The sequence below is a fragment of the Cyanistes caeruleus genome, chromosome 2, assembly GCF_971803275.1.
Source record: "Cyanistes caeruleus chromosome 2, bCyaCae1.hap1.1, whole genome shotgun sequence".
NCBI classification, from domain to species: Eukaryota; Metazoa; Chordata; class Aves; order Passeriformes; family Paridae; genus Cyanistes; species Cyanistes caeruleus.
Window position 1 is genome coordinate 21,808,017 of NC_141702.1, and position 21,606 is coordinate 21,829,622.

General features: G+C 34.9%; 1 protein-coding gene across 4 annotated transcripts in view; it reads right to left on the reverse strand.

Annotated features, from left to right (window-relative positions):
* CSMD1 (CUB and Sushi multiple domains 1) overlaps nt 1-21,606 on the reverse strand; it is a 1,072,055-nt gene that overhangs the window by 62,498 nt on the left and 987,951 nt on the right. For all 4 annotated transcript variants that reach the window (XM_086876027.1, XM_086876026.1, XM_086876028.1 and 1 more), the window contains exons 49-50: nt 16,918-17,106; nt 7,785-7,970 (exon numbers count right to left, since the gene is read on the reverse strand). In XM_086876027.1, coding sequence (XP_086732153.1) covers nt 7,785-7,970; nt 16,918-17,106 — 375 coding nt within the window. The remainder of the gene's footprint in view (nt 1-7,784; nt 7,971-16,917; nt 17,107-21,606) is intronic.

The following is a 21,606-nucleotide window of genomic DNA, read 5'->3' on the forward strand; positions in this document are numbered from 1 at the left end:
ACTGATAGTAGACAAGAAGTATAGTTTATGTTCTTTTTTCAGTTTCAATTTGATGCTCTGCGATTTAAGTCCACAGAATGCTTACAATATTTATGATATTGACATGAATTCTATCTTAATGTACCTATGACTCTAGACTAGCATTATGAAAATATTTATGACTATTTTAAATAGTTATATTTGTTATCTTTTACCATGTTGCTCACAATTTCCCTGCAAAGAAAAAGTCAGTATGAATTACTCACTGTTTATGTCACTAAGTGAGATTCATGAACTGAATTATTTAGAAAAAGCTACTACCCCAAAAATAGCTAAAAAAAGCTGTAGTTTCTAAGGAAAATCAACCATGAACCACAACAAGAAGTAGAAGAAATTTAGTTTCTTTATATGTTGCTCAGTGGAAGACAAAAACATTAAGAGGAAGTGTGTAAAAATCCCAAATGAAGAAATAAAAAGAAGAGTCTGGTTCTCATTTATGCTACAATAAATTCATACTATTACACCAGGAAAAAGACTAACAATCTGGCAAAATAAATACATAAATAAATACATTCTCTATAGATATCACACTGTCTGAGAAGTATAGAGTTTTTATCACAAGTATGAATGTGTGATGGAAGGGACTAGTTCAGGAAATCATTGAACTAAAAGGGAAGTGATGGAATCAAAATTCCTGTAAAAATTAATTCTATAATTATACATCTACCTTTTCCAATAGTTATCTTACCCATGGAAAATTTTGGCATCCAGAAAAATCAGAACTAAACACAGCATATTTATGAAGATGAGTAAGTATTAATAAATGAGAAATAATTTGAAGAACTTCCAAATGCAAGATTATAATGTTATATTGAGTTGAAATTATAGAATATTTTCTTAGATTTCTTTGGTATATCTTAGGAAGGATTGCCAGTGTACAATCAGTTTGAAACTTAAGTGGTCTCCACTTTAGCTTTTAAAACTATATTTTGACTACTGGAGTTCGGTATCCCAGGTAAATAGAGGACTTCCTACTTCCTAATTTAATTTATTTTGGTGTTGATACTAAACTATGTTTCATAGCTGTAGAAAAATTATGAACTATAAACAAAGAAACATTTTTCTGTACTTGTGGTTAAATAAAATGTGCATATGGAAGCACTCAACAACTTTTACTGAAAAACATAGTTTTTCCGAAAGTTTTTCCGAAAACAAACCATATTCTAAATAGGAACTTAATGCCCATCAACTTTAACATTTTTATCACTCCTCCTTCAAAACAATAGTTTTATTGGTTCTTTCAAATATGAAAGTTTCTTATTTAGTCCAATAGCAAAAATTTTAGTCTTAACCATAGGACATCTCAAGACAGGCTCAGCTACTTCAAAATATGTAAATAAGCTGCATGGATGTTACCTCTACATCCTGAGGTCAGTATGCAATTTATTCTTTATCTATAGATACACACAGATTTGCAAGCACACTTTATAAACAACTATCAGATTCTAATGCATAAATGTACAATTTCTAATTCAAGATGTTCCTCAAAACAGAATATACTTCTGGCTGTGTTGATGTAATCAACTAAACCTGCTGCTTGAAAAACTTTAATTTTACAGGGACTGATTTTGATTTATTAAATTCCTCATCCTTCAAGAAACAAAACAGTGACTATTATAAGGTGCATGATTTTGTGCACATGGTTTGTGAATGAGTGCATCAACTTGCCTCTTATGGTCAGTCTCTTGGAAATTATGGTCTGGGCACTATTTAAATTCTCATTTACATACATTAAACTTTGTAAGGGATTATCTCAATTTCTTAAAGATGTGGAGATGTTCTCTTACTTCTCCAGGCATTTTTATACAAAAATGTATGAATAATATTTATTTACATAAAATAAATGTCAGAAAGCAAAATTATAATTTGAAATCATGATTATCTATTTTAATGACATGACAATCTCCCTATATTTATAATTCTGAATATACTCAAAAGCAGTGAATTCTTAATGAGATAATATTACAATAAAAAAAAAAATACAGCTGAAACAGGAAGATCTGTCAGGTCAATATGTAGCTTGGAGGCTGGTGTGGGTGGAAAAATTTGGGTTTTGTTGACCATGGGATGATCTACTTAATACCTGGTCTATAGACACCTGATAGGATGCAGCTTTCTCAGAGGGGAAAAAGAGCTCTAGCACAGGAGCTGGTGGGGCTCACTGAAAGAGCTTTAAAGTGGTTTGGAAGGGGGAAAGGGAAAATACCAGGCTTGGCAGTGATGAGTGATGGTATGGTGTGCCAAAATTTGAGGAAAAAACCACTAATCTCTCAGTCTTCTTCACAAGGTGCTGGCTACAAAGTATCACACTTAAAATGTTTCTACACATGCACACAGTGTAAGTAAAGCAAAATGAGCTCAAAGCTTTGCCCCAGACCCAGTCTGATATCATTGGTCTAAGCTAAACCCAGTGGGATGAGTCCTGTGACTGGAGTGCCCTCTTGGATGGTTACAGCCTCTTTAGGAGGGATAGGCAGGGCAGAAAAGGCAAAAGGTGGTGAGGGGGTGGCACCAATGTAGTAGAAGGGGTAAAGTATAAGGAGTTCTCAGCAATGGCTCAGTTGAGAGTTTCTGGATAAGAATCAAGGGCCAAACAAATCATGTGAATGTTATTGTGGGAGCCTACTGTAGACCTACAGCTGGGAAGATGATGTCAATGAATTATTCTCTGAGCAACTAAGGGACACGTTTCCAAGTCAACTGCTCTTGTTCTTATGAGGAACTTCAATTTGCCAGAAATTACCTGGGAGAACCACACAGCTGCTACAACCCAGCCCAGAAGATTACTAAAATCCTGGATGATAACTTTATGGAACAGATCAAAATGGAGATGGCTCAGAAAGATTCACTCCTTGATCTCCTGCTTATCAACATGGAGGATCTTGTAAGCAAAGTGGAGACTGGTGCCCATCTTGGCCTCAGTGACCATAAAGCTACTGAGTTTAAAATTTCTGTTGACAGGAGGAAAAAGTGTCAGCACAACCTCAGCTCTGGAGTGAGAGTACACTACAAACTTCTCAGGGAACTGGTAAGTAAAATCCCCATGAAAAATATTTTTGCAGGTGTTTTGATCCATTAGTGCTTGTCACCTTTAAAACAGTCTCCCTAAGGGCACAGGAATGTCAGAAGTCAAGCAGGTGAGTCAAGCAGGTGAGGCAAAAGGCGAGCTTGGCTGAACAGGGATCTCAGGCAAAAAAGGAAGGTGCATTCCCTGTGGAAGCAAGATAAAGTGTCATGGAAGAATACAGAGATCCTGCTTGCCACTGTAGCGAGAAAATTAATCCAGTCAAAACTCAGCTGGCCAAAAATATGATGGACAATAAACTTACATATTTCTTTCAAATATATTAATGGCAAAAGTCAATATAAAAATAATATTGAAGATTATTAATAACAGGATGTGGATGGTCACCTCACAAACAGGGACATGGACAAGGCAGAGGTGCTTATTGCATTGTCTTCAATAAGGATGATGCACCAAAGTGGTCTCAGAGCCCTGAACTGGAGGATCATGACTGCGAGAATGACCAACTAAGCAATATTAAGATTATGGAAAAGTGCAATTAGCTGTTCCTTAAAATATTTGATGTTAGATGAATTAGTATAAACCAATCAAGACCCTAATTTAAATCTTTGAATAAATGTATTAAAGGAATAGTGGAAAAGAGCTATAAAGTTATACAGTTAAAGGGAATATCTCAGCCAATTAAAATGTTAGAAGAATGAACCATCTCATGGTTCAATGAGCCATTCTCATTGAATTCTCATTGCCTAACTCAACATTCTATGTAACGCATCCACATCTTTGAAAAGGAAAGCAGTAAGAGCAAAGGCCAGAGAGACATAGATTCGAAGAATCAATGGATAAAAGTGAACTTTGTGAAGTTCAGCAAGGCCAAGTCCTACCCATCAGTCAGGGCAATCTGAAGCACGAGTACAGGCTGGGCACGGAATAAATTGAGAGCAGCCCTTAGGAGGAGGACTTTGGGTGCTGGTTGACGAGAAGCTTGACATGAGCCAGCAACGTGCACTAGCCAACTGTATTCTGGGCTACACTGAAAGAAGTGTGACCCAGTAGGTTGAGAGAGGTGATTTTACCCCTCTACGCTGCTCTTGTGAGACCCCACCTGGATTACTGTGTCCAACTCTAGGGACCCCAACAAAAGAAAGATGTGGACCTGTTGGAGTGAATCCAGAGAAGGCCAAAAGCACCTCTGATGATGACAGGCTGAGGGAGATGGTGTCACTCAGCCTGGAGAAAAGTAGGCTCCTGGGAGACCTTAGAGAAGCCTTCCAGTGCTTAAAGGGGGCTACAAGAGAGATAGAGACTTTTCATAAGAGCATGTAGTGATAGAAAAAGGAGTAATGGTTTCAAATTTAAAGAGAGTGAGTTTAGATTAGAAATTCTTCAGTATGAGGGTGGTAAGGCACTGGAACAGGTTTCCCAGAGAAGCTGGGACTGCCCGATTTCTGGAAGTGTTCAAAGACAGGTTAGATGAGGCTGTAAGCAACCTGGTCCAGTGGAAGGTATTCCTGTCCATGGCAGAGAGGGTTGATGATTTATAATCTGCCTTCCAACAAAACTATTCTCTGATTCTATGGAAGAGCAATAGAGAAGTCTTTTCCCTGCATCATGCTCTAGGGATCTCTATGCAGAAGGTATTTGTCATTCAGTTAGGCTTACTTAGTAGATATCTGTTGTTTTGTATTTTCTGTAATTAAATTCAATAGCCTAATATCCATGATCAATCTGTGTCTTGCTCTATGACCATCACAAATCATATTTTTCATGCTTCAAATCTGATGTAAATACTTTTAATGAAAAGAAAGGCATTTCAAATATCTGCCTTAGGCAAGATATTATCAGAGGTGCTTTGCAAAGCAAACTGCTCTGATTTCAACCTTCATTTTAATACACATTGGAATAAAACCAGATTTATTTATTTACCATTTACTTTTCTGTGCTGTGTTTGCTTCCCATCAAGTTAGAGATGTTTCTGTTTCCGGAGACTAAATTCATCTAACTTTATAGCAACAATACTGGATAAAATAGGTTCTGCACTTTGCAAGAAAGAAATCTTGGGTAAAGCATGCCTGCCTCTGAATAGCAATCTATTCTGAAAATATTGATTTTGAATTGTCAGGTACATCACTAGCACTTTAATTTAGCACTCCTAGATTTAGAATTGGATTTTTTTTTCAAATAATTTTTTAGAAAAGGAAAAGAGAAGACAAGGAAGAAGGAAAGTGGTATATAAGTTTTTAATTTATTATAAATACTAAACAAAATTTTTAATGTTCAAACTTGTGCTAAATGTTAATAATTAAATTCTGTTTTAAAGGGTAGTCTTTGTCTGGTTAAGCTTGACCATTTCAATAATACAAGCTTTTGTTTGCTTGTTTGTTTCTTCACTGCAGATATAGTGTAATTAATTTAGCATATCTAATCCCCAGATAGTTTATGTCTTCTTCCCTCAAAAAAAAAAATAAATCTGCTGACATTTTTGTTGATTATTCATTCAAGTTATGTGCTTTGTACACTGTCATTTTTTTCTGAAAATCAAGCTCACTTCAATTCACTGGAGCACTGCCTTCCCTCTGTACACGGCTCTGAATTCAGCTCATGTCTGTGTGATCACAGCTGGTTTTGAATAATCCTCTTTATGTACTCTGTGGAATTGCTGTGTACAGTTTTAGGCACTGCCCTTCAGGAAAGGTGAAGATCAATTGGAGATTGTCCAGAGGACAATAATGAGAATGACTGGTCCTAAAAGTAGGAAAGAAGACTGAGAATGAATCACAGTACGATAGTTATCTCTACAAGGTGACTGAGTGCACTGGATTCAGGAGTCAAGGTGTTGGCAGGGGTGAGTGAGCAGCTCCAAGGGTGGCCTTTGTGAGGAGAGGCTGTGGGGCACAGTCAGGAAGGACTGTCAAAGGATCCACTGTAGAACACAGCTGAGCTCTGCAGCCATCATGGTAGCATCTCTGGGAAACTGTGTTTAGGAAAAGGCAGAACTCTGCACAGGCAGAGAGGGTAGAAACAAAAAGAGTGAGAAACAGAAGAGGGAATACTAAGGTCACATAAGGGAGAGGTTCCAGACACTAGAGCTGGTGTTTTGCTGCAGTCCAATGGAAAGGACCATGCCAGAGCAGATATCCATATGCAGCCCACACTGGAGCAGGTGAATATTATTTCTTGAAGAATCTGGATCCACAGATGGAGGATGAAGATGGATGATCCACACTAGAGCAAGTTTATCTTGAAGTTCAATAGCTCATGAAGAAGAGACATGCTGGAGCAGAGGAAAAGTGCAAGGAGGAAGGAGAAGCAGAGAGAAGCCTTTAATATGCTGATCACAACTCCCATTTCTTATGCCCTAGCACTGGCTTGAGTAAGGAGAAGAACCAACAGAATGAAGGTGACCCTGGGAACAGAGGGAGGAAAGCATTGTTTTGACGTTTTTTAACCTTTATTTTCTGAAACTATTTGACCTTATTTTAACTGTCAATACATTAAATTAACTTTTTCCAAGTTGAATCTTCTCTCTGTCCTTATCTTGACCCATGAGATTTTTCATGCTCTTTTTTCCCATCTGGTTGAAAAGGGAAAGGGAGTGAACAGCTGGGTGAGATATGACTGCTCACCAAGGATAACTCACTACACTGAAAAAATAACAGTTTTCAAACACGTTAATAAAGAGAATAAACAGAGAATAAAACAAGTATAAAGAAACTTCTGTTTGCCCACTGTGGATACAAAATGAAACAAGGCCTTTACCCTCCAGAAAAACAGCTTCAGATTATATAAATATTAGGGAAAACTGCAAGGGGAAAAGTAAATTGCTGAAAGAGACTATTCAAGAAGGTGCTCAAGATTAGGTTAAATGACCATCTATCAAGGATGTCTAGAAACTGTCTCAAACCAACTTTCAAATATATTATCTAATGACTGCTATCAATTAATTCAAATAAATAAAAACCCTTTCACAATCATGCATGAGTTCACAATTCTTGCATTTGTCTCATTTTACTAATTTTACTCATTTTACTATTTCTTTAAAAATTAGTTGAATTTTACTTGTTTGAGAAATTGAAGCACTTATCAAATTCAGAATCCGGAAGGCACATACATATGCTGTTGATTAAATCAAGATTCTAAATTAACTCTAAAAATCTTTACGCATAGCATTATAGAAACTATTAACTTTGAGATTATGTCCTAGTCAGTATTTCAAGTCACGTTGAAGTCAGGCTCAGTTAATTATTGCTTTGATTCAGGACAGAGAGATGCAGTGGCTGCCCAATGCAAATGAGAGGCCATGCCTTGTAGTAGATGAGTTTGCACTATATTGGTTTGCTCCTGACAGGAGGCAGAAATGAAGACTGAAGGATTCTTATTCAGCTTAATTATCTACACTAATATTCTTAGAAAGAATTTTTGCTTTGATTACTTTTGAAGCTATATTAAAAAAGAAATTTTAATTGGTGATTGTAACTCACCATGGTGAAGGGCATATTATTCATAATAAGAAAATATACAGGAAACAATTATCTAACAATTTAAATTCAGATGTTTTGAAGAAGATAAAACAAAGGGGTTTTTCATTAAAAAAATTTATAGGCCTCTTCTACTTTACTTCATGCTAAATGATGACACATTCCTGAATGGCCACTTCAGGGCATATGTATATGTGCTGAGAAAGTTCTGGGGAACTATTCTTGGGAAATACATGCCCACTTACATTTGCAAACAGGCGGCCTCCCTTTGTTGCTCCACAATCCATCTTCTTGACACACTGCTGTTGCTTGTTGACTAGATTCTAGCTTGAAGCCCTCATTACATTCATATATCAATCTACTGCCCAAAGTGAATTCATTACCTATAACTGAACCATTCCCAGGGGACTCAGGAATGCCACAAGATACAGCTGAAAAGAAAGGAAAGAAAAATATAAATAACTTCAATTTTATTGTATGTATCTTTAAAATACTGTCCCACCACTGAAATAAGAAACATAGGTTAGTAGACATATCCCATTTATAATAATTGAAATTATTTTTCCACCATATTTGCGACATTCTGATAAATGTAACAGTATTTAAAGCAATGATAAAAACTTAGAAGTGCATCTAATATAGACAAACATTTTATAAATAATTATTTAGTTCAATATAATCACTGCAGAGAGAGAATTTTCAACACAGGCTAAGGGCAATGGTTTATTTGCTACAGAGAAAAAAAAACCAGAAGTTTACAAAGAGATTTGGTCCAAGAAGAAGTGAACAGAAAAACTCTTAAATGCTTTCTTGTAGTTTAGTAGTCTAATAGCTTGCTCCATTCTCTTAGGGTTTCTTTCAATCCTGCACTACTTCATCACAGTTTGTTCATATATTTAATGTTTGTTTGTTCTATGCATTTAGAACTATGTTGTTAAAGAATTCAATTTAACGTTTTTTGTCTGATGAGAAAAACCACCACATATATGACTAGACAAGTAAGTGCTCCACTTAAGGACATTATTCAGATATATTAAACTTAATTTATATATCTGACTATTTCATAATTCTAAATATAATGTGCATCTAGGCTTATCAATTTTCTACATCATGAAGGAAATTATTAATTGAATTATTTTCACCTTTTTTTTCTCTTCTGTATTTAATTCTAAATGAACAGTTTTTCTTTCAAGATCACAAAATTTGCTGTCAATTTCGTGAAGTTTGAGTAGCATGTATGGCGTTTTTTTAGGCTCATATATTAATTTATTTAGCCAGAGTTCCTTTAACATTATCTCATAATACACAATTTTTGGGCAGAGTATAATTATAAAAATGTCTATTTCAGTCACTTCTAGGAAAGGTCTCCAAGTCAAAATTGCCTTCTGTCATCTGACTTCTCAGGTCCCTTGCTTTTGACAATTTTGTTTTTTAAATTTCTTTTAACACAATGTTTATTTAAAGTAGTATTCATGTACAGACATTAACTCTAGGACCTTTAATAAGTTACTAAAGCTGGTAAAAATTTCCCACAGCTCTTCTGAAGGGAAAGTCATATTATCTTATCTGAAAGGATGTTTCCTTTCTGCAAAATGGCAATTTAGAGCAGACTACCTATCAAATCATTACAATGAATCTATTTCATAAGTTCATATAAACCAATGTGTATGTGTGTAAAGAATCACAAGCTACTCCGAGTTTGGCATGCAGTTTACTGCTCTGCAGAAAATACACTGAATAAACATCAGCTTTGAAGCTTGCATTTTTAAATATTTACCAATAAAAAGTGAAGTTTTACAAATTAAAGTATTTTTTCCTTACATGCAGTCAATGGTAAGAAGCAATTCAATATTTTCATATTTAAAACAAACAAATAAATAAATTTCAAAACAAGAAATCACAGTGTTTGTCTGAAATCTGTTTCACTGATGAAGATAAGTATTTATTGAAAAATAAATCTAGTTTTTATCACTATTTACCCAATTCATTGTAATTGATTGATTTCAGAACACATCATCATGGTACCATAACACTACTCTCAAATTTGTTTTCAGCGTTTCCAAGTTGTCACATTTGATGAATTTAAATTAAATACAACACAGTACTTTGAATATGATTACAATGAGGAGATATAACCATTATGAAATTATGAGTGATTAGTTCATTTCTGCTGTTCCTTCTATCTGGATTTTGTCATAATGCTAACAGAAGTAGAACTATAGGAAAGTTTCAAAATAATCTGCCACCTTTGCAACATAACTTCTTGTCAATTTCTGTATCCTAACCAGAACTGCTCTCCTCTTATCAAAACTGAGTATTTCTCCATCAGTGAGCAGGGGTTGAGTCTCCTGCCAGTAGAAGCAGTAGTACTGGGTCAGAAAAAGTAGAGAGAAGTGATAAGGAAGGGCACTTTTAAGAGAGCACTTTTAACTGCTCTGAATCGAGTCAGAGAAAGTGGAGAAGGATAAAAACAAATACTGCATCTTCTGGAGGCAGGTCCTTATCCACAAGGTGACTGCAGCAGGAGTGGTAGTTTCTCAGGTCTCTGGTGTACTCAACACAGCATAGGCATATCTGGTTAAATACGCTATATTCCCTAAAGATCAGCTGAAGCCTTTACCTACAACTAGAACCAACTCTAACCATTTGTCAGGCAAGCAATACTTGAAAAGTTTGTCTACATACTGAACTGATGGAAAGTTACACTCTACTTTAGCACATCATAAAAGTATCAATGCATTTCAAGTCATGGTTACTGTGAAAGATTTCAATGTTCCCAATGTCTTGCACTATGCCTCCACTCATCCTAATGCATTACAGTTCTCCCTGACTTGTGACAATGTGTCTGAAGGATTTTGGTTCAGATTTAACTTCTTGTCAGCATTTTCAGATCTCATTTCATATAACAAAACAATAATCTCTGTGTTAAGTGCATATAAATTTAATTGTATAAAACCAAAACTCAAAAATATGAGTCTATCCACCCATCCCATGTATGTGCCCATCTGTATATACAGATGGACTTTATTTCATTTCCCACTAAATACACCAAACATTAAATAACTTCAAATACTTTAGTGAAGCAAGAAGGTTTTATTATGCCATTTGAAAACAAAGCAAACAAACAAAAAAAACCCCTCAACAAACCAATCCATGTCTGTTTAGTTGACAGTAGAAGCTAATAATTCTGTCAGCACTTGTTCTTCACCTTTAGCAATAACCTTTCTAGAGACACTGTAAAGTTCAAGACTGAGTAGCTCTTATGTGCAAGTTATTTTAAGGAATAAAAGATGTACAATGCCTATTCACACACAGGTGGGCCTCTCAATCATGTCAGGCCTGATGCAATGTCCAGTATGCTAAAGCACCTCAAAATCTATGCTTACCTGTCACACTTCAGCACTTTCATCCTCAGCTTGTTCCTGAGCCCTTACTGTGTCCCTTCTTTCCTTAGTTGTTTCTAAATCTTGTACTGCTAAATAATCAGGCTTTTCTCACTGCTGCTTTAGCCACTTACCATTAAGGCAGTTTGGGAATTCTGGCACTGTTCCAGTTATAGTCTTATCTATTTACTTTTTTGTATGTATGCTTTTCTCCCAGAGCTTGGGATTGGAAAAAAATATTCCTGTTGCTACAAATTTATAGAGACTGCTAAAGGCTTATAGAGCAGCAGTGTTGAAACAAAGCATATCAGCAAGAAGAGTTTCACTAAATAGCAAGTGCTTTAAAATTTAAAGCAAAGTAAGCTGAGCCAAACTAAAATGGCATATTTTCTTTGGACAGTGGGAACAATGACACTGCTGTGCCACAACCAAGTATTTTGAAGCTCTCAGCTTCATGATTGTTAAACAATTAAGAATGGTGTGAGAAAATCTTCTGACTTGAGGAACTGTCAGCATGTTTCTTAGGTCAATGATTAGATGAGACTGACAGGTTCCAGCTGGGAGATGTGCATTCAGAGTGTTAAAAATAGAAGTCAGCCTTAATAGTATCTATTATCTTGCACAGCAGTAAAGTATACTTCTTCCAATGCAAGGGGAAAAGCCTTTTACCTAGAAATTGAGATGTGTTCCAGTTTATACTTGCATTTATTTCTTCTTAAAATCAGTAAATTTAAGATTTATGACAGTCTTTTAAAATATCTATACACCTGTATTCCGATAAGATACTTACATACCATTTATCTTCAAGTATGCAATTTCATTGTGAATAGAAATGAAGCTGGGGGGTGCATTACAGTCAGATATTGAGTTTATTTTCATGTGCTGGAAAATCCCTAAATTTAATCCACAAACATTCATCATTAATTGACCTGTTTCTGGCATTGAACATAGTGCTAGGAAAAGCATTTAAATACCCAAAAACTGAAGTTAGAGAAGTCCCTAAAAGCAGGATTCAAAACAAAAACATGTTCAGTGGCTTATGTGCATGGTGTCCAATTGGAAACAAAGAGAGCATTCACAATTCTCAGACTTGGATACAGACAGAAATAAAAAAGAAAGTGAAAACAGGGTTGTGGGTATTAAAAAACCCAGCTGTTATGAGTTGTCATCCAGTCTATTCTCCTATCACAAACCAAAATTATACTTGACCAATCTTGATTTAATTTGTTCTTGAAAGACCTCCAATGATGAAAATTTCACATTCTCATTCACAGGCAATCTATTCCAGTATTTCACTAACCCCTCTGAGAAAAGAATAGAAAAAAAATAAAGAAAACCTAATTTAGGACCCTGTAAAAGTAAAGGTAGCTGTAATTCCTCTATCTAAAAAGAGCACAGATTAATTATTTTATTCATCTTTGGAGTTACTATTAGATTAAGGTTGCTGCCAAGTTTCTCCTTACATTTCTGGGATCTTTTTAGTCTAGAGTAATGCACTTATTGTTTTATATTCTGAAATATGGTCATTGGTTTATTTATAAGAGAGAGCTGGAATTTGGTATTTTAATTTTATTATTTACCTCACATTTTTAAGACTGTATGCTATGAGGGACATTTTTGCATAGTAACTTTTAACAAAAGGTAAAAGGTCCAAGCCTAATTCCATGCTGAAAAACACAGAACACCTAATTTTATGAGGAGGTAGTTTGGTGGCCTCAGAGTCATAGGTCTTGTGTAAACTGTAAATGGATATTTTCAAGCCCACTCTCCCAGAGCAGACATGGAACATGAAACCATGAAATCATGGTCCTGGAATAATTGTTGAAGTACAGCAAAAAGTACAAAGATCTCTAGCTCCACTATGTACATCTATATACTTCAAGCACAGAGGTAAGCACAACAGTACCTGGAATCAGCATTTTTAGCAGGAACTGCTGGCATCAGCTGTACTTGTATCATGATTCTGTCATAGGTATTGAGCCTTTCCAAGTACTTACAATTCAGATGAGAACTTCCTTAAAGTAGTTACCTCCAGTTTTCTTTTATAATCCTACTAGGAAGTAACTCAAATGGTGAAGAGCAGCCAAGGGTTTTTCAAGGCTCTTTAAAGTTATTTTTAGCTCTTTTAAAAATGAGTGGTAGAAATCAGAAGAACAAATTCAAAAGAGTTTTGTACAGGAAGAACAGGTAGGATAAAGAGGGGCATTTGCTCATGCCTTCTAGAGGAACAGGGCCACTCTGCTGCAGTCTCACTGGTACCATGTCACAGCCTCCAGACCACGGCAACCCAGCACTGATGAGCCATATTGACCCTGACAACTTGCTTTCAGTTTTTCATTCTAACTGCTCCTCTTGCCAAGCTTTTCTTTTATTTTCTCTTACCATCTCTTCATCCCCAGCCTCATCTTCTCTTCCTACTCTCCCCCAGCATGACAATCTGTACATGAGCTAATCAGTGGCTGACAAATGTCGTTGCCAGTATCATTCCTGGGGCCTTACTATTTCCTTTCAGCAACTATTTACTGCTATTATATAAGAATAGTTATTTTCTCCCCATATCTCTTTTGAATGTAGCATGACTCATGTTTCTCTTTTCACTTCACAAATGAAATAAAAGCAATAACAGTAAGTTCTAATTTCCTAGATAGGAGTCAAGCTCTTTATACAGCATTCAGGATATTATTACACACATTTGCATTTGAGAGGACTGGAACTGAAAGATATCTTCTGACCCTATCAGATTAACTCATATTAGATGTTTTCATATTCAAATTAGATGTTTTTGTAACCGATAAATTACCCTTTCTGATAATATGATCAAACTTGATTTCAAAAATTAATTCTGACACATTCAAATTATAATTACAAATGTAACCCTGCAGGATTGATTTTACAGAAATTTCTGAACTAATCAAACACATTTTGATTTAGAAAGATTCTATAATGAAATCTATGGACTGGACCAAATGTGTAATTTTAATTAATTTTCAAAGAGAATTCATTTTGATAAAAGGTACTAAATAAATTTTGAAATATGCTCTCCATTTCAGAGTTTTTTGAAAAACATACGCCTCATTCACACATACAAGTTGGAATAATTGTACCAGAGTTGGAAAGTTATATATTAAAATGATGAATCCTACATTTATAAGAAATTTATAGTAAAGATTAAGCAACCTATGTAGCAAATATTTTTTTCTCCTGTTGTTTACAGAAATTGACATACCTACAGCCACATCTAAGGATGAAATTATAAATACAGTTTAAAATTCGAGAAAAAAGGTATTTGTGAACATGCTAGATCACTAAAATTCCAAAGCTCCTTCTTGCACATAGGGACAAAATATGGGCAGACAAAGTTTCTGAAGTATTTTATGATTTTCTTGAGTCCTCCTAAATTCTGTTCAGAATCTATTACTTTCTGAGGCTCTTTGACCCCTGGTCATCCACTGTCAAGTCCTGGGATGTTATATCAAGTCCTGCACACATCTGTACATATTCCCTCCTCCTTTCAGTGAATTATTCCATTTTCTCCTTAAAAGTGGGACTTTTGTCTTAAATTGTGTAAAGAATTTTTTTCTCCATTCATGCACCTCATTATGTTTGGACATAATTTTCAAGGGTAGAATGGTACATTTGAAACACTTTCTCTGCCATTGTGAACATAAAATGTAAAAACTAAAAATGTAAAAGAAAACTCTTAACATTAGACTTCTAAAAAAAAGAGAAACTATTAAAATATAAACTATTTAGAATTTTTAAGCACAGGATTGTATTTTCATTATACAGAACTCTGCTATTTGATTGAACATTAGTGGAAGTAGCAGTAGAAGACTAATATTGTCTGGATAGATTAGTAGAAAGCTAAGGGATACATTCGCATAGAATTTCTGACAGTGAAGGAATCACAAGATCTTAAATTCTGGAGAAAAGTAAATTATAGGGCTTCCTAAAATTTCTGGCCTCAACTCCCCCAGTCTAACAAATAAGCACAGAATAACATCTCTATCCTCAAATGCTTAAACTAACTGACGTCCAGATTAAGATGCCAAAATTTCGGTACCTTTTGAGAAAAGACACCTGCCAGCTAGCCAAAATAGCTCCAAAAGTTTCAGTAACAGTACTGACATGATCAAATACAAAAGTTTAGGCAGGCAGGGTTTGTTTTCTTCTCCCATTGTCTGGAGGTACCTGAGATTCTTAGGCCTCCAAGACATCCTGCAAGCCTAGTGCCTATAACATAGGAGTTTGCACCTGTCCCTACTAGTGGATGGAGGAGAGGTAAAACACCTCAGGACACTGAAAATGACACTAGACTGCTATGTTTAAACAAATGAATCAAAACTTTATCCCACATACAGATGTTAAAATTTTGTTTTAATCTGCAACAGAATTTTATCCTACATTTTGCTGATCCCAAGTTGAAGGCCTATTCATTATTCCAGGTTCGTTACTGCAAAGTGTCTGACTTTTCAGTTTTGATGCCAGCACCAGAAACTGCACATAAAATGTAGTTCAATTAAGTACAAAAGCAGCATTTCTCCCCAAATTTACTTCACATACAGATCACACACAGATTCTGCCATGATTTAAAGACCTTCAGGAAGATCAAACAGAATCACATGCTGTATCAAATCACATATGGCATATATGTGGCATTATACCACATAACATGGTGGCATTTGAGAGAAGACATCCTGGATTCTGGAAGCATGTATACACAGATACACAGGTCCTGCTTGTGGCACACTGACAGTCTGAGAGTCTCCCTGGACTGGTAGGGTTATAGCCACATGGCCCTTCTCATCAGGAAAATGCTCATCCAGAAGAAATATTTAGCTACCATATTACTCTGTATAAAAGATAGGAACACTCACTATTCCTTCAAGTTCTTCAACAATAGTCAAATTTCTACAGCTCTTTTTGCTTTCTTACAAATAGCACACCCTCAACAGAAGCGTAAGCATCCTGTTAAATCTCAGCTGTCCTTTTTTATTTTTCTTTTTCTTTCTTTTTTTTTTTTTTCTGTAATTCACAAAATAGAACTTCCATACTTTCATCTTATGGTCTTTTAAGAAATATCTGAACCATCACTGACACAGAACACCAAGCAAAATATTTTTTTGAAGAAGACATAAAAACTAATGCTAGTGTCTTACAAAGTTAAGAACAAGTAAATTCAAGTTTTAATCAATCATAATCTTAAATATGAATGTTGCTATAATTTCATTCTATAAATAAAGCAGACTAGAAGCAGACACATTGCAGAATAGGCCATGTATGATATGGACATAATTTATAGCCTTCTTCATCTTCTCCAGGTCCCTGATATTATCACAGAATCATAGAATAGTTTGGGTTGGATGGGACAGTAAAGAGCATCTGTTTCCAAACCCCTGTCATGGGAAGGGACACCTTCCACTAAACCAGGCTGCTCAGACCCCCATCCAACCTTGCCTTGAACACTTCCAGGGATGGGACATACACATCATTTGACAAACAGTAATGACTGTTAACAAGACCAGCAAGCTAAAGTAGACCCTGATTCAGCTTCATGACAGCAAAAAATGAAAAAATAAAAATAAAAAATAAAAAAAGAGAGAGAAAAGAAGTTAAAAATTACATTGATAAAGAATTGGTTATAAAGTGGCTTTCTAAAATAATAAAGTAATCCCTTATAATCCCTTACAATTATACTGAATTTTACATAATGTTCAGTAATACAATATGTGGTCTGTTTATAGGTATTTACCTTACTAAAGAAAAAAGTAATGAAAACATATTTTTTCATTTGGTCTGTATTTGACTGCATGAATAGTTCTTAGTACTTCAACTCTGCACACATGAAATACACAAGTCAGTATATGTTTGAATCAGGTCATGATGTCAGTCTCTCCTGGCATACAGCAGTATTGACAATGCTGCATCTTTGTTCTGTGAAATAGCCTTAGAGTGAAATTATAGAAGCCTGCTGAAGAAGAAAGCATTATCTTACCGTGGCAGATTGGCACAGGAGAGTCCCACTGGTACATGCCATTTTGGTAGCGCCTGCAGGTGGCATTATTGCGACCAATCATTCTGTACCCGGGTTTGCAATAATAGCGAACTTTGCTTCCAGCAGGACCACCTGTTTTATTTATAATTCCACCATTCCTCAAGGTAGGGTTTAAACTGCAATATGGAGCTAAAACACAAAAAGATAACATTATTAAAAAAAAATCAAATGCACTTAATGTAAAAAAGTTAAGATTATTTATGACATTTAAAAACTTTAAATCAATACTGAGACCTTTTCAGTACTTTTGGAATCCCCAGTGAAGATTCAGACTACTTATAAAGAAACATGAGGTTCAAAAACAAAATTTACAATCAAAACCAGTTTATACTACTGCACATAAGGAAGCTAAAATCATGAAGCATAAAATGTTCAGTAAGTTTGCTCATGCTTAAACATTCTACTTCAAATCTCATAACTTTATAAATACGAAATTATTCTTTGAGTTACACAAAATACAAAACCAATTATAAACCTTTATTAAAAATTTCAGTGCATTTAGACATGTAAGTCAAAGTTTAAATATTTTGTCAAGTATATTAAAAATTTGTAAGACAAATAACAATACACTGATTCTTTAGATACATTTTTTTCAGATTAAAATGCAGTTAATTTTTTGTAAATATTCTCTCAAAGATATTGGCAATTATGTTAACTTTTACTAAAAGAATGTAACTTAACTGACTGGAAGTTCTTAAATGTTAAATTTACACAATGTATGAAGTAAGACAGAATGCAGCTGATTGAGTTTTGAAATTAAAGTAAACCTTGTTAAACTTTTATCCCTACTCTACTAATATTTTTTGCAGAGGGGTTTTCATGACCAACATGGTCCTCGAGGATCTGTGATATATAAATGGAAATTTTTTGATATGTGCTGAGTAAGGAAAAGAAGTACAAAGTTCTTGTGTCAAAAAGTGAATTATAAAGACCATTTTTAAAAATAAGGTTGCAGTATCTGTCTGTAAGGAAAAAATATGGTTACCTGAATTAGACCCAGTCAAGCAGAAGTACAGTATAGCTTGACACAATATATGCAGAGTTGTAACACAAATCTATTTGTAGACTGCAAATGTAAAATGTAGAATGTTTTATCACTAGATAAAAGCAATATAAAAAAATTACCTGGACTCCATACTGAAGTGCTAGTCTCTGCACTTGAATTTGAAGCAGGTATGCACAATGTCAAGCTTACTGGGATTATCTTTTCAGAAGCAGCATGGCAGGACCATGGCTTTCTGCAAGTAAGCCTGACTGAACATCCACCACTGAAATAAGCCTATGAACCTTCTTCACAGGGAAGACACTGTTGAGCTCCACTGAGAACTGTCAATACCAATGAGACTGAGACTGCAACTACTGTTGGAATACTCCCTCCATCATACTGAAATGTGTCTTAGGTATACTGTGATATTCATTTTAACTTCTGTAGACAATCATCCAGTAGAAGTTGTTTTGTTTTGTTTTCACAAGTGCATAACTACAGGCTTTGGTATACAGCTTTCAATATCTAGCTCTATTTTTAAATTTTTATCTCTAACTCATATTTTGTCACTTTACAGTGCACCTATGGCATCAATTACTCCCTAAAGAAGAATGCTTTTGTTCGTTAAACAAGATCATAGAGTTGATTATATTCCTAACTGAAACACTTCCTTTAAATATCTAGATTTAGATCAAAGTCAATATTTCTAAGTAATAACACCCAACATAAGCAGTAAAGTCCAACATAAAAGGTGCTGAAAAACATTGTCTTCTGTTCGAATTATATTATATAGTTCTCAATTAAGCAGCATTATTTCTACTCAAAATGTTATTTCTGCATGTTCTTTCACTTGGGGATTATTTGGAAAAAATCCCACAAAATCATAAAGAAAAAAGACCAAAATCAGAATGAAAATTAATAAGCCAAGATGGTCCACTCAAAGAATTGTTTGGATCCATGTTCCGTGTCCTTTATAAGCATGGTGATGCTCACTTGCCTGCCTAAATTACATTAATTATAAAATTACTCTTTAAAAAGGGGGCTTGACATTTAAAGAAACAAGACATGGCTTTAATTTTCTGTTCAACATATTGAAAAATAAATAAGATTGTTATTGCAAAACAAGCAGGCTAAGACTTCTAAAATCAGCTCCAGCAACTTCTTAAGTGCTATTCAATTTTAAATATCCTAGATCTTAAGAAAAGCAGATGAGTCATAAATAAAATATGCTATTCAGAAAAAAATCCAAATTTATCACATCAGTACTGCAATTCTAGACATAAAATATTTGTCTGTAGCCTGGTAACACTGTATGACAATTCTAACCATATGTTTTTCTGTATAGTACCTTTCATGCCTCCTTTTTTTCTATCTCCTCCTATAACCATTTAATCTGTACTAGTAATTCTGTTATTAAACTGCATTGTTATTCTAACAGTAAATTCTTGCCTAGACATAAAATAGTTTTTTTATATGCATAATAAGATTTTTAGCATAACAGGTTAAACTTTGTGTTCTGATTGCCAGGGTGTTTATTGCCATGTATCAGATAATTTAGTTAATTTAGTGGTTAATTAGAACAATATACATGACCATTCAGAGAGAGAAGCTTTAAAAGGGCATGAAATAGGGGACACTCAGGCTGCTGAATTACACAGAATGATGTCAAAAACCTAAAAATTTCCTCAGGAGCCAAAGGGGAAATCTATCAGTCATAATTTTTGCTTATATTGTAACAATTAATAATGCCTTGAGCCCAAAAGCATGGTTTAAACTCTCCAGTGAATCAAGTGGTGTCCAGAGAAGAGTCAAGCAAAAAAAAAAAAAAATCTTTTGAACTAAGAAATTTGTAGAAGAAAACAAGAAGGAAGACAAAATAGCAATACCAAACAGAATTTGTTTCAATGTCCCTTTGAAAATACTTAATAAATAAAATTTATTGTTGCAGATATTCTACAGAAAACTATATCGTCCTTTCCCAGATACCTGGATGACTCCTGTATATTTTCTGTTTTCAACCATCTCTTCAACCTACTGTTACTAATGTTTAGTTTTCCAAGGTGAGTGAGTGGCAGCGGCTTCAAGGACCTGTAGGAAATAGGGAAGTGGAGATCTGGGAACCGATGGTCGTCTGCTACTGTGAAATTAAAGGCAGATATTTGAGTGTGAATATAAAATGATGAGATGTGTTTGATGGGATAGGGAGGTTATAACTGGAGAAAAGAGAGAAAGAATACTTGACATAAAGGTGCTGATTTAAGAGCCAAGGGGAAGAATAGCCATGACAGGTTGTGCAAAGAGATGAGAAACAGGAAGGTAGGGACTGGAGACCAGGAGAAAGTGATGAAAAAGAGAGAAAGAAAAGGACTTGGTTAGCCATTAGAAGTGGCACCGAAAGGATTGATGCATCAAAGACTGAGCTTGTTGTCAGAGTAAAATATGATTCAGGGAAAGAAACTGGAAAGAAAAATTTATAAAATCAAATGAAATTGACTAGTGGGAGCCAAGGAAAAAGATCACCGACAGAAGAAAGGAAGGAAGAGGATAAATTAGGGGAGTCTTTGTAAAGAGGAAGCAAGTTAAACTAAGATGGTGAGCTAGATGGGGAAAAAAAGATAAATAAAAGCTTGATAAAAAAAATCTTATGTTTTCTACCAGTAAAAGTAGACTGATTTGTAGGGAGGGGTGGAAAAAAGGCTGGAGCTCAGAAAGAAGGAACACAGCTAGACTGTCTTGGCAGAAGTATTTTGATCATAATAAGTATAAGGTTTGGGACAAAAAAGGTATGATGAATGGGACTACATGAAGTGAGGCAGATTCCTTGATTCCTACAATGAAAAGTTCAGCAGATAGAAGTACAGAAAAGATCCCACCTATCAAAAAGGGGCTGTGGTCCCAGAGTACAAAACTTTATACTTTCATGACTGTTAAGAGTGTTTCTGAAACATTTAATATGCATTTTGTGAGGCAAAACATGTTAGTTTGGATAATTTATGTTTAAAATATTTATTTAACATAGATCAGATCTTCCACTCTTCCACTCTTTCTTAAGAAATTCTTATTAATGACATTTTAAAGTAGTAGTAGTTGGCTGGTAGTAAGTCAGAAGCCAGAAACAAGGTAAGCAGTGTCTGTAACCCACATCCATGTAAAAGTTCCTCTAAAACTATACTATTTGTGCTGCCAAGGCAGCATGACGTGTAGAAAAGGCTGATACTCAAAGTAATGTATTATATATAAGCTACAGATAGACAGATAGCATGAAAAGAAAAATCATTTTAGGCAAATTATCTAAAATTTCTGAAGATGGAATTTTATTTTTGAACTCTGAAAAGTACACTTGTTGATACTGTAAAAGAATAGATAAATCTACATACAATCCCCTTCTTAATCTATATTTTAGTAATTTTTAATCTGTTCTTTAAATTGAACTCCCTTCAGAGCCCAGGATGAAGCACATATAATAATTTCTAGGATCAGGAACTGACATATTAAAAGAAGAACCACACACAAAGCAATAAATAAATGTCTTAAGACCTGAAGTGTAAGCAAATACTTGAAGAATGCCAGACTGAAAACTACAGATACTATTAATTGAGTGAAAAATTTGAGCTTAGTAGAAATCCTTACAGTGAACTCACAAA